The sequence below is a fragment of the Zingiber officinale genome, chromosome 4A, assembly GCF_018446385.1.
Source record: "Zingiber officinale cultivar Zhangliang chromosome 4A, Zo_v1.1, whole genome shotgun sequence".
NCBI lineage: Eukaryota > Viridiplantae > Streptophyta > Magnoliopsida > Zingiberales > Zingiberaceae > Zingiber > Zingiber officinale.
In genome coordinates, this window is record NC_055992.1 from 116596979 (window position 1) to 116609742 (window position 12764).

Consider the following 12764-nt stretch of genomic DNA (forward strand, 5'->3'; position numbering starts at 1 on the left):
TCTTTAAAATTTCGAGAAATTGAATTACAAAGTTCAAGAAAAAAAATTTAAAACTATTTTTTTTAAATGGTATATGTAGGAGTTAAAGAATTTTTATTTTAAAAAATCAAAATATATAGAGTTGAGTTATAGTATTAACATAAAAATATTTTTAAAACTAAAATTTTTTTAAGATGTTCAGAGTTTGACAATAATTAATGACAAATTAAAAGTTAATTTATTAAATTTATTAACAAATCTTGTGGATTCCAATAGCGGATCCCGATAGCCCGATTAGCTATAAATAAAAAGACTTTCCCTCCTCTCGCCGGATGCCTAAACTCCGATTGGGTTTTACTTTCTAGGTTTTTGCGGCTCGCCTTCGTGTACTTACGCCTCGATGGGAGGCTCGCGCACGCAGGCGAACAAGGCTCACAAGAGTCGCTTCGCTTCAAAATCTTCTCGTCAGCTCCACCGGACTTCCGGCACTGGTGAGTTAATTGTTGAATTTGAATTTTCTCGGTCGTATGCATTTCCTGAAAGGCCATCTGTGTGTGTTTAGATGGCAAACGTATCGGGAAGCCAGATTCTCACCGGGCCGCAGTGAAGGGGGCACGTGCTGCTCGGATTCAGCGCAGCAAAATGGTAGGCACCGCTCACAGTTGTTTCATTTGTTGTGAATTTTATCAAGCATAACGCGAGGGCGTTCTTTTCCTCCCATGGTTTGTTGTAAGATCAGAATTTGATTCAAGTCAAAGAAGTACCTGCGTTTGTTTTGATGTATGAAGGATTGTCATCTTGAGAATGAAAGAAAAACTTGATTTTTTTTCTTTTAAATGTGATTAGTTCTTGATATCTCTTGAACTACAGATCCGTGACCAGAAAAGGGCCGCTTTGTTAAAGGAGAAAAGATCCTCAACTGGATCCTCAAGTCCACCTCGTGTTATTGTGAGTAATACTATACTTGAATTTTTTTTTGTTCATTATTCCATTACTGTTGCTCCTCGACTTGAAAATTGGAGCTACCATTTTTTTTTTGTCAAGATTCAAGGAAATTCATCTTTAAGAGATATTCCTCAATTTTGGCTCACAATATAAATTACTAGTGAATTTCTCCACAAAAATTTCCATTTCGGGTGTCAACTTATTTGAATTTGTTTTAACTCATTTTTTAAATTAATGCGGTGGTTTAATTGACTTGATTGTTTATTTTTTTGATAAATATGCCATAAACAATTTATGGCGATCTAAGAAAATTTAAGTTTCAGTTAATGACTAGACTACCTGATTATAGGCTATGTTGATAAGATAAAAACAATGCACTTAGCTTAAAATCAGAATCTTGTACATCAGATTGCAGTGTCTTGTGTGAGGATTATGTCTGATGTATGACTTGTGGCTTGATGTCATTATCTTCTGCATTAAAAGCATTGACAAGTGGTTAATAGTCAATATGGTTAGCAAAGTTCACATTTTGTATTTGACAATTGGTACTTTTTAAACTGAATCTGTGTTACTTTCACTTTTCTTGCATATGCACTTAAATTTTGGGTTTGGATTTGTTTCCCTTCTAAGTAAGGCTGACATTAATTTATATTCTTTGTGTCAGGTCCTTTTTGACCTTTCCTCATCCACAAATTTGGGTAAAGTTGCAAGGGATCTGTTGATGCTATCATCAGGAGAAGATACATCACCTTTGTCAAACACTGTTGCTTCATCAATTTACAAATTTAGGCTAACGGTTTGTTCCTTACTGCAAAATTTGCTATTATGCTTCCTGTTATTGACTGTCATCTTCATATTCTAGTTGACTGTTGTGACTCTTTGCTATGTCTAGCAATCTATGTCATAGTGCTATTTTATGTGCCAAATGTTGTTGTTTAACTTACAATATGCTTTTTAATCATGGCAATAACTGTGAAGGTCCTGGAAGCTCCACATGGAGATCTGTTATCGTGCGTGGAAATGGCAAAGGTATCAAATATACACGGGCATTTCATAGAAATGTTTTTATATATAATTGACAAGTTATGCTTATCTTCTTAAATTATTTGAAAACAGATAGCAGATCTTATTGCATTTGTAGTGTCTGCAAATTCATTGGTTGATGAATATGAAACAAGCAACCCGGTGGATGCATTTGGACAGCAATGTCTTTCTGTCTTCAGAGCCATTGGTTTACCAAGCACTGCTGTCTTAATTAGGGTAAATATTTAATGTTGCATGCTTTTCATGCGCACAAAATTTTCTATTGTTACAAATTGAGTGCATAAATTTTGGACAATGGATGTTGTCAACAGGATCTTCCTTCAGACATAAAACGAAAACAAGACTTCAAAAAGCTGTGCATTTCTCATCTTTCTTCTGAGTTGCCTGAGGATTGTAAATTTTATCTGGCTGATACTAGGGATGATTTGCATAAGGTACTACCACAACGTGGTCTACCCAAAAACATTCTCATTAGATTGAAATATTTACTCAAAGTTCTAAACATCTTCTTACTATTTGTAAATGACCTTTTCTTGTAGTTCATGTGGCTTTTCAAGGAGCAAAGCCTTTCATGCCCTCATTGGAGGAATCAAAGACCTTATCTTATGTCCCAAGAGGTGCACTTTTTCGAAGCAATTCTATACAAGATATATATGATATAATTAGGCTTATTATATTGTTTGAGCATATAATATGTTATCCTCGTGCATATGTCATATGATCACTAGATCTGCATTTTGATTTGGCAATATTTTTGTGTATGTTTTATTTGTCAGTTTTAACAGCACATAATGTGAGTTATTATTTTTTTTTTTTTTGCCTTACTTGATATGCTGCATATTTCCTGCCAACTTCTCTTACAATACTTTTATCAGACACTTCTAGAACCTGATCACGATAATCCTGGAATGTGCTCGTTGCTTCTGTCTGGTTATGTGCGTGCTCACAGTCTTTCTGCTAACCAACTGGTAAGTATTTTATCTAGGGCATGTTTCTTTATCAGTGCATGGTTCTTACTTCTTCCCCTCTAGGTTCATGTTTCAGGCACTGGAGATTTTCCGATAGCGAAGATTGATATCCTTAAGGATCGATTCCCTATTAATGAAAGGAAAAGTTCTAACTCAATGGATGCTGATGATATGAATAGTTCGCAGGTAATTTTATTTTTAAAGAAATAAAATGATCTTCCATTTTTCAATTCTAGATTCAAAGGGTTTCTTGTTAGCTTGTTTGAAACTCTTTTAAGTTCTCCTATAAGTGATTTGTGGTATTCTCTTGATGTTGATGTAGTTAAGTTTTTTACAAAGAAAACCTCTTCTGATAATTATCTCATGTCTATAGATTGGGCTAAGTATTTTCTTATAAATCATGACATCATCTACATTTTTTGTTTTTGTTGTATAAGTATTGCTTGAACAATATTTCTTCTTCAGCTCTGCTATAATATGGGGTATGAAATCAAGATACAAAGGTTACATGTTGCAATGAGAATACATGTGATGGATTATAATTGATTAAGTAGATTTTACTAAAATGGGAGTAAAAATAGAATACATGTGAAGAAGTGATTTAATAGCAGTCAGTCTGAGATTTTATCACAACAAACTTGGTTGATTAATGGGCTACAATCTCATACATAGAAATTACGACCTCATACCTTGTCTATGTCAGTAGCAAATTCTATTATTTAATGATTCACTAATGTAAAGACAGTTTAGTTAAATATGGTTGAATACATTGCATCTAAATTTCTCATCAGGTTTGTCAATAGTTGCTTTTTTCCTGCTTTGGTTATCAAAGCGTTAATTTTTGATACATGTGATATAATCTATTTTTTGATTACTTAACTGTTGCTTACTATCCTCCATTTATACATGTGATATAATCTATTTGACTAAAATCAGCTAACCTAAGTGGAATTTCTTGCTTGAGAAAACATGCAGGTCATACAGACTCTACTTCCAGATCCTTTGAAGCAGGAACCTTTGGTTATTGAAAATGTACCCGACCCTCTTGCAGGTGAACAGGTGAGGATGGATTTCTTTTGATCCATGTATTGTCTACTGAATTACTTCTTTTGTTTTTTGTAAGCTATGAAATTTGATTCGCTTGCTGAATTTATTTAACCTATGGTTGTGCTTATGATATCTGATTTGTTGCTCGTTCCATAAGCATATGTTGGTACTTTTTTTTCTTCCTTTTTTGTTTTGGGCTAATATGTAACAGTAAAAGGTAGCCACTTTACTTTCTGTCTGTTTTTGCATAAGAAATTTACATTGATTGTTCCATGATCATATGTTGACACTTTTATTTCCTTTTGTTGCTATGAGGTAAGGTGTATTTTGCAAGGTTCTCCTTGCCTTTTGAACTAATATATATCCACCTAGGTCATACTACAAAAGATAACTACTCATCTTTCTATTTACTATGAATCTTGATTCAGTTGGAAGGAAAGTTTGAGTTATTCCTATTATTTGGCATCTTTTGAAATCATTGTTTTATCAATTAGTTCTATTACAGCACAAGGAGTTGGCATCTCTTAAATATATTACTTATTTCAGGGATGTTTCCCATGAGGGAAGAAAATATCCTGAGAAAGAAAGAGGATAAGGAAAAAAATACTTATAGGAAAAGGATTAAGAAGCATTTTCCTTCTTGGTTTCCTTGGAGGGAAGGAAAGAAGAAGAGTTTTTTGTTTGTCAATTTCCTTAGGGAGAAGGAAAGAGGAGAAATTTATTTTTCAAAACTTTATTTGTTAGAAAAGAACATCCCAGTCTTTCCCTTCCCTCCTCTTTTCTGTCCAATGAAACAGAGGGAAAGATTCACTGTAGAAATATTTTTGTTGCCTTATTTCTATTTGTGTTTTACTTTCCTGCCTCATAGGAAACACACTCTTAGTGATCATTTTGGAGGAAGCAGTTTATTGGTCATAAAAGATTGTTAGCAAAGTCTGAGATTTCTCTCCCATTTATTCTTTTTATGTTATGACCATCAGCATGGTCTGTTACTCGCAGCATGAACTGCCCTGGAGAATTGTACCTTTTGGCTCTAGGACATTTGACTTGTATGCTATTTATGCTTACCTTTGGGCATGTTACACTGGTTCAGTTGCGAGACTGTCAAAAGATGCCAAATATTTGACTAAAGTTCAGGTGGCCTCACGATTTCCATTCTAATACGTGTGCTATCCAGTACCAACATTTGGGCTGTGGCTTATCAATTTTGTAACAACTTGTAATACACAGTAGTACAGATAAAGGTAAATCACACATAATTACATTAAAGCTGCAAAGGCCACCGTGTTCGAAATCATCCATGCTCTTTCGAATATATTTTTTAGCTTTAGATGCCCATCCGTTTGTTGTTTGGAGAGTAATTGTTAGTAGAGTGCCTTTGTCATTGTTGATGAATCTAGACTCTAGCTCATCATTAATGCTTGTTTTTAAGTTAACTTTTTGGCTTTTGTTAACAAAATCACACAAAATAAATAGAAAATTCACAAATTTATTTATTTTATTTTTTATGTTAGTATTATTATTACTTAGCTTATTACTTGTCCGCTTCTTGATTATTGTGCATCTGTAATTTGACTGATTTCTATTTACTTTGCTTAGTTTAGGTTCTCTTAATGCTAAAGACCAGACAAGTCGTTTGTAATTAATCTACCTTCTGGACCTGTTCTTTGGCATTATAGGCTTTTCTGCCTTATTTATTGTATGCAGAAGAGACCAGAAAATATGTTTAGAATATTAGTCAAACCAGTTGAAACTAGAGGTTTTTTACCTAGAGCATATAGTTCTGATGTTAGTTCTGTTTAGTAAAGTGCATATAAATATTCTGTTATTTGCTATGTTGGTTTTGTACTAGTCCAATTAGTACACTGCAACCAAGCAATTTCCAAGATGAGATTAAAAGTATTCAAGTTATTAGTGAATCTTAGGATTAGTTGTGTGAGCCATAGGTTCATCGTCTTATCCATATTTACAGTCCACTTCCTACCGTGCATTGTAAACAAAACAAATTTCTTAATAAAATGAAATGAATAGAAGCCTTAACAGCTACCCTGGTTTAGCTCTGTACATTTGGTATGCCTCATGGTCCACTTGCCAATTTAGAAAAAAAACAAAATTCCCCCCTTTCACTTCAACTGTGCACATGAAGATGGCATGAGAGCAACAGAACTTGTAATATCATTACTTTTATGTGTGATAAGATACAAGTTTGTACATATTTGGTTGTGACATATAGTTCATGTTAATTAATCCACCTGTTGTCAGATAATTTTTGTGGAAGCTAACAAAGCAATGATCTTTTGGTTACCATTGATATCATCTTAAGTTGTAACCTCTGCGTTCATTCAAATGTTTACTGATTGTTATGGTCATAATTTTATGCTTCAATTGGCAATTTCTGTTTGCTTATGTGTATATTTTGAGTAGACATGGCCAACAGAAGCAGAGATGGCTGAAGCCGAGACAAATAACAAAGAGCGAAAGTTGGTTAGGAAGAAACTTCCTCGAGGCACTTCAGATTACCAGGTTATTGCGTTAATTTGGAGTTCTTACACTTTACTTTTTTCCTTGCATAGGTATAATATGAATAAACTTTGACTCCCAAGACTCCTAACTATTGGAACTGTTTGTAAGGATATTGCTCCATCAGGAACTTATCAGTGCAAACATTCAAAATTTCCAGGTTACTTTCAACCATGTTGATTAAGATTGTTTTGGTCTCCTTTCAAGGCTTTTAATCCTTACACCTTCAAACCGAATTACTTCTAGACTAAGCAAATTCTTTGCTTGCCTTTAAACATGTGTATCCCATCCTAACCTATTTTTATATCTTTATCAATCCATTGTAGCTACACCTAATTGCTCCTAGGTAATAGTTTTTCCCTCTTAAACTCTAAACATCTATCTTAGCATTATCATCTCTGCAATAATTTTGTTTATTTGGCTCTTTTTTCATCTACTTTTTTTCATTTTCCTTGCTAAGTGCAGGTTGAAAAATTCATTAATCACATTTACTTGCCATGTTTTCTAGGCTGCTTGGATTGTGGAGGATACTGATGATGACTCTAACCTTAGTGAAGAGGATGATGATGGTATGATAATAGCTGAACATGGAGACCAAGCAGCTCAAGAAAATTCTGATCATTCAGATATTGATGATCATTTTGTCAGTGAAAATTTTGATGATAAAACAATTGGGGATACTGAAATGGCTGTGAGTTTTCACATGATTACTGTTCTAAATTAAAGCATAATTCATTTTAATTCATCAAGTATTGGTAGTGAGCAATGCTTGGTTGTAGCTTCATTTTTGTTTTACTTAAAGATTGTAGGCCTTGCTCTCATGCCTGTCATCTAAGCTAGAAATTCTTGTGACTTGTCTGACTGTATTTTCTGCTCGTTTCTCCATGTTAATTTCTTATGTGAACATAATGTGTTACAGGACGATGAAAACATGACAAAGGAACAGATAGAAGCAGAGGTTAAGAAAATTAAGGAAGCATATGCTGATGATCAAGGTACTTATCATCTGCTAAATCACTTAAATTTACAAAGAAAAGAACCTCTCCTTGTATTTTTTAACTGTTGAGAATCTCATCTATTTATACAACACAACATGGGATATCATCATTTTATTCTTGAAAGCAATTGCAACTTAGATCAATTCTTTTTTTGGTCAGTTTCTTTGCTTCAGGTGGACATAAATTGTCAACACCTATTATTTCCTTCAGTGAACTATGCGTTAACATTTTCTTTAATGAGTCAATTAAATATCTGAACACCTTTGTTCTCACATTTTTATGGTCTAACCAAAGTTTTTTTTTTTGTGTAGAGTTTCCTGATGAAGTAGAAACACCAATTGATGTCCCAGCTAAAAAGCGTTTTGCCAAATATAGAGGACTCAAGTCTTTTCGAACCTCTTCATGGGATCCAAAAGTGACCATCCTATATTAATTTTTTGTCTTTTTTTTTGTCTCTCTCTTTATATCATGTGCTTTTTTCATTGGCAGGAATCATTACCCCCTGAATATTCAAGAATTTTTGCTTTTGACAATTTTGCTAAAACGCAAAAGAATGTCCTTGCAAAGATGCTTGAGGTAGATGAAGGGAACACGAATGAATGTGCTCCTGTAGGATCATATGTGAGAATCTACTTGAAAAGTGTACCTTTGGAAGTGTCTGCTAGGCTATGTTTACCCTTAAGGAAGGCACCTGTGCTTGTATGTGGGCTTCTACAACATGAATCAAAGATGTCCGTCCAGCACTTTAGGTATATTATTTTCGTGTGTTCTCATGTTCGGATAGAAGAATACTTTTTTAATTGTCAGTGTGTGGGATGGTGATTCTGATGGCTGTTATTGATCTTTATTGCTTTGATTATATTTTAGTTACATTAATCTCATGGATCCATTGACTCTACCTGTATTGAAATTCAATCATAAATGGTCTTGCATCTCCAACCCATGTTAGTATCTAATGGTATCATCTAGTTTGTAGGAAGTAATAAATCACTAGAAAAGGAACATTGTGGATAACCCTCATTTGTGAGACCTACAGAAGCAGTACTATCTGAGATAATGTACACTGACTTGTTCATAATTTCTTCCCGTTTCTTAGAACATTCTTGAAATTCTGATCAAAGTATTTTTATCCATGTGAAAAATTTAGATACAAATTAGAATATGATGGGCTTGTAGCTATAAATTGGTATTTAAGAGAAGCTGTTGATGGATGGTCATGGATGGGTCATTTAAATTAACTGAAGAGCAACTGTCCCAAGAACAATACCTTTAAAGTTTGATTAATGAGTTTTATATTATGTTCAAATTTTGAAAGGCATTTCTTAAGTTCTTCTCTGTTTTACAGCATTAAGAAACACGACTCTTATGATGCTCCTATACGGTCCAAAGAGATGCTCAGTTTCCATGTAGGGTTCCGTCAGTTCAATGCAAGGTACTATCTTGGTGAACTTTGTTGTTTATACGTTCACTGAAACTCCCTTGTAGTCCTATCAGTTTTATAGATAAAACAATTGAAGTTGAAGAGTCTTTAACATTGGTTATTTGCAGGCCTTTGTTTTCTTCTGACAATTTGAATTCTGATAAGCACAAAATGGAGAGATTTCTACATCCAGGACGTTACTCTATGGCATCTGTTTATGCCCCTATTAACTTTCCTCCCCTTCCATTGGTAATTCTGAAGACTCAAGATGGAGAAGCTCCTGCTGTTGCTGCCCTTGGTTCACTAAAATCAGTGGACCCAGATAGGATAATCCTTAAGAAGATTATTTTAACTGGGTAATTTTTTTCTTGGTTTTTTTATTACTCGCATGTAAATGTGAATGTGCATATCTACTAGCTAATTACAATCTTCTTGTACAGTTAGTTGCAAACCTAATAATTTTGTTTCTTGATGCTATGTTTCCTAGTAAAGTGATTCTTTCCAAATTCTTTTGTGAAAAAGACCTTGACAACTGTTTTTATTACTTTTTTTTTTGTTTATTGTGTTCCAAAGGTTATCTTAGTTGTAATGCAGATGCACTCAGTTTTCCCCCATTACATTATTTTTACTGTCATGAAAACTATAATCATTGCCATACCTTTTCATCTGAAATTATGATGATTTCTATGCTTTCATGTTGATGCTGCTGCTATAATGTGATTATATGAACTCATTGTTTTTTACCATCAATTTCGTTTCATCTTTAGCACTGAGAATAATTTTTTCTGCTACCCATTTGTGTTGAGTTTGCTTCTATACTACCCATTCATGTTTCAGAGTATCTATTAGTTAATAACGATACGATCTATTGTGCAGCTACCCGCAAAGAGTGTCAAAATCTAAGTCCATAGTGCGGTACATGTTCCATAATCCTGAGGATGTCAGATGGTTCAAGGCAAGTCTTTCAGCTGTTTGTTGGCAGGGTGTTTAAAGTGATATTCACAGTGGAAATTATTCCTGATATATTTTCTGATACGTGCAGCCACTAGAGGTATGGACAAAAGGTGGTCGTCGAGGTAGAATCATGGAGACTGTTGGGACTCACGGTATGCAGTCCCGATCCAGTTAAATTTAGAATTTATAAATTTATAACTTCAACAGTCACAAATTTGGACTAATGGTTCCTCTGTCTTGTGTGTTTATCCTTCAGGCGCTATGAAATGTATCTTCAATGGCGTGATTCAGCAGAATGATACCGTGTGCATAAGCCTATACAAACGCGTTTACCCCAAGTGGCCGGAGCATTGCTACGCTTCGTAGGACATCAAATGCAGCAACATGAGTAGGCTAAATATTCCCTCCCTTTACTGGGATTAAACTTCCGGTTCAAAAGAAACCAAAGAATGGGAATCTACATTCAAATTAGCCATTTCCTAAATTTGTACATTGTATCAGCTTGTAGTTTTTCTCTTTGGTGCATGATGTATCTGATGCACCATATGATTTTGGACGAGTTACTAGCTTTTTGCTGTGCTTCCTATTTATTCTATCATTTGTTTTCTTCAAAATGTGATATTATTGTTTACTGCATTTACTGGTTCCAAGTTATTTTTGATAATGAGGTTGGATTTCTAGAAAAATTGCAAAGTGCTAATTAGATGGTTACTTTCATTCTGCAGGAATTATTTATTTTTTGGGTAATAATTCGATTATTTTCTGGCTGCGATTATAATTTTTTTAAAATATTAAAAATATTATTTTCCAATCTGGATCGATCCATTTCTTAGGGATCGCACCGCCGAACACATGATGAGTGGCGGGCGGCGTGGTTTTTTTCTTATCAAATTCCGCCGCCGGCGGCGCCGCAGCAGCCGATTTGTCCCACTAGCGTGGCGGCCGCCGTTTACTTTTTTTTTTCGTATTTTACTTTTGTCTTCTTGTGATAGCATTCCTCACCACGCTATTAGAAATAAAGAGATATTTTAGCAAAAGCCGGCAGTTAGAAATAAAAGAAACACTTCGGCAAAAGCAGCCAATAGACCTTTCGGCTGATTCAGACTTTATTAGCTCTTATTTTGCAATTTGTTTGTTTGTAGTTTAATGTTATAAATTTATTTATTTATAATTTATTTGTACAATTTATATTCATAAAAGGGTAGAAAAGGTCTCACACTCCAGGAATCCCTTGTGTTATGGAGTTAGTGTGATTAGGGGTTAGAGGAATTTTTTGTTAGATGTGTCTCTCAAAAATTAATCCTGTCCTATTGTGTTATTGTAATAAATTCTTTATCTAAAAAGATTAATCAGGTTGGATAACGTTGAATTTGGGATGATCGATCCGACCCTATGAAAGTTTTCGACTGATCACCAAGATAAATCGGGAAGCGCTCGCAACGGACAGCCCAAGAATTCAACATTCTTTAGGCTACGTTGGGTTGAGTGTAATATAATATACTTATAATGTAATCAAATTTGTAATATAATGTAATCTTGATTACATTACTACGTTTAATAATGTAATGTAGGTAATGTGTTGATTACACGGGTCATTATATTTTATTATTTGGTGTCCATTATTTTTTATAAGAAGTGTAATTCGTATTATTATAAAATGACAAAAATATTATACGACCTCTACCGACACCCGCCGCACCTCTGCCGGAGCTTGCGGTAATCAACGGTCGTCGCTGTTGACCTCCTCCACTGACCGCCTCTACTAGCGGTCGAGGTGGACTAGAGGTATATTCGATATTAAAATTTTGATTAAATGGTGACCTCGTAATGTAATTGGATTGCATAATATTTATTTTGTAATCCACTAATTTTTGTAATTCAGATTACATTATATTATAAGTTTAAAATTAAACCAAATAAAATAATTAACCTTGTAATGTAATAATTACAAGATAAATTACATCCTACCAAACGTAGTCTTAGTTGCGTGTCCCATTTGAAAGAAATTTTTTTACAAATTCATTATAGTTGAAACTTGAACCGTGAATATTTGAGTAGCAATTTAAATACTCTACCGCTATATCATAACCCCGGGGATCAATTTCTATTCATACAAGAACATTGAAAGAGTATAAATAAACTTTTACCAAATCCTTACTCATTAAAATTTAATGTATTTAAGGGCCGGCCGCGATCTAAGTAATTAATAACTACCTCAGTGTCATTTTGGTCATTAAATTTCCTAAAACAAGCACTTATGAGATTGAAGATCCAACCGGACTGGTCTAATCTCGGATCGAACAACCGGTTCGTAATTGAACCACTTCTCTACAGCTTACAAAAAAAAATCGAAAACTTTTATCGAAGGCATCGCGGCCGTCGGATCTACATCAAAATGAAGGAGCCGGCAAATTAAGATCGAACGCCAAGGGCGTCTTCGCCTCCGGCGCGCGGCCGGCGGTGGTGGCAGCGGAGGTGTTCTCCTGCGGAACCCACGCCTCCGCCACCACTTCGACGGTTTCGATTTTCCAGCACCCAGGGCTCCCTGATTCGCCGCCCTCCGTGGGCCCTAGCGACAGATCCCGCCCGCCGATCCCCCCTAATCCCCAGCCCGGCGGAGTCGGCGTCGGCCCCCACGCGATCTGTGGTTCGCCGGCGGATCCAAAGTTGGTCTTCGCCTTGGGGCCGCGCAGGCTGCGTGCGGCATCGTCGTACGCCCTCGCTGCCTCCTCCGCCGTATTGAAGGTCCCCAGCCACCTGCGCGTCTTCTTCCACGGGTCGCGGATCTCCGCCGCGAACCGTCCCCATGGCCGCTTCCGCACGCCGCGGAAGTGCCCCTCCCCGCGCGCTCCTCCGCCCGTCGCCGCCGCCATCTACACCAGAAAACTT

At 35.6% G+C, this 12764-nt stretch overlaps 2 protein-coding genes across 2 annotated transcripts; one reads left to right on the forward strand and one right to left on the reverse strand.

Annotated features, from left to right (window-relative positions):
• Positions 1 to 315: 315 nt before the first annotated feature.
• LOC121970720 (pre-rRNA-processing protein TSR1 homolog) lies at positions 316 to 10561 on the forward strand. Its single transcript, XM_042521611.1, has 21 exons — positions 316 to 470; positions 542 to 624; positions 850 to 927; positions 1589 to 1720; positions 1903 to 1953; positions 2041 to 2184; positions 2280 to 2402; positions 2508 to 2585; positions 2844 to 2936; positions 3000 to 3122; positions 3912 to 3995; positions 6408 to 6506; positions 7012 to 7194; positions 7423 to 7498; positions 7813 to 7916; positions 7991 to 8250; positions 8847 to 8933; positions 9050 to 9277; positions 9798 to 9876; positions 9964 to 10027; positions 10132 to 10561. Exons 1-21 carry the CDS (start codon positions 380 to 382, stop codon positions 10239 to 10241), a joined length of 2370 nt encoding a protein of 789 aa, XP_042377545.1. The 5' UTR covers positions 316 to 379; the 3' UTR covers positions 10242 to 10561.
• Positions 10562 to 12265: 1704 nt separating this feature from the next.
• Positions 12266 to 12748, reverse strand: LOC121972669 (ethylene-responsive transcription factor 8-like). The gene has a single exon (XM_042524317.1). It carries the CDS (start codon positions 12746 to 12748, stop codon positions 12266 to 12268), a length of 483 nt encoding a protein of 160 aa, XP_042380251.1.
• Positions 12749 to 12764: the final 16 nt, after the last annotated feature.

Bases quoted from the DNA above. Each gene is read 5' to 3' on its own strand.
- LOC121970720 (XM_042521611.1), top strand. From the start codon at position 380: ATGGGAGGCTCGCGCACGCAGGCGAACAAGGCTCACAAGAGTCGCTTC. The intron at 3,123-3,911 runs GTAATTTTATTT...GAAAACATGCAG, and splicing joins ATGATATGAATAGTTCGCAG to GTCATACAGACTCTACTTCC. The intron at 9,278-9,797 runs GTAATTTTTTTC...TCTATTGTGCAG, and splicing joins AAGAAGATTATTTTAACTGG to CTACCCGCAAAGAGTGTCAA.
- LOC121972669 (XM_042524317.1), bottom strand. From the start codon at position 12,748: ATGGCGGCGGCGACGGGCGGAGGAGCGCGCGGGGAGGGGCACTTCCGC.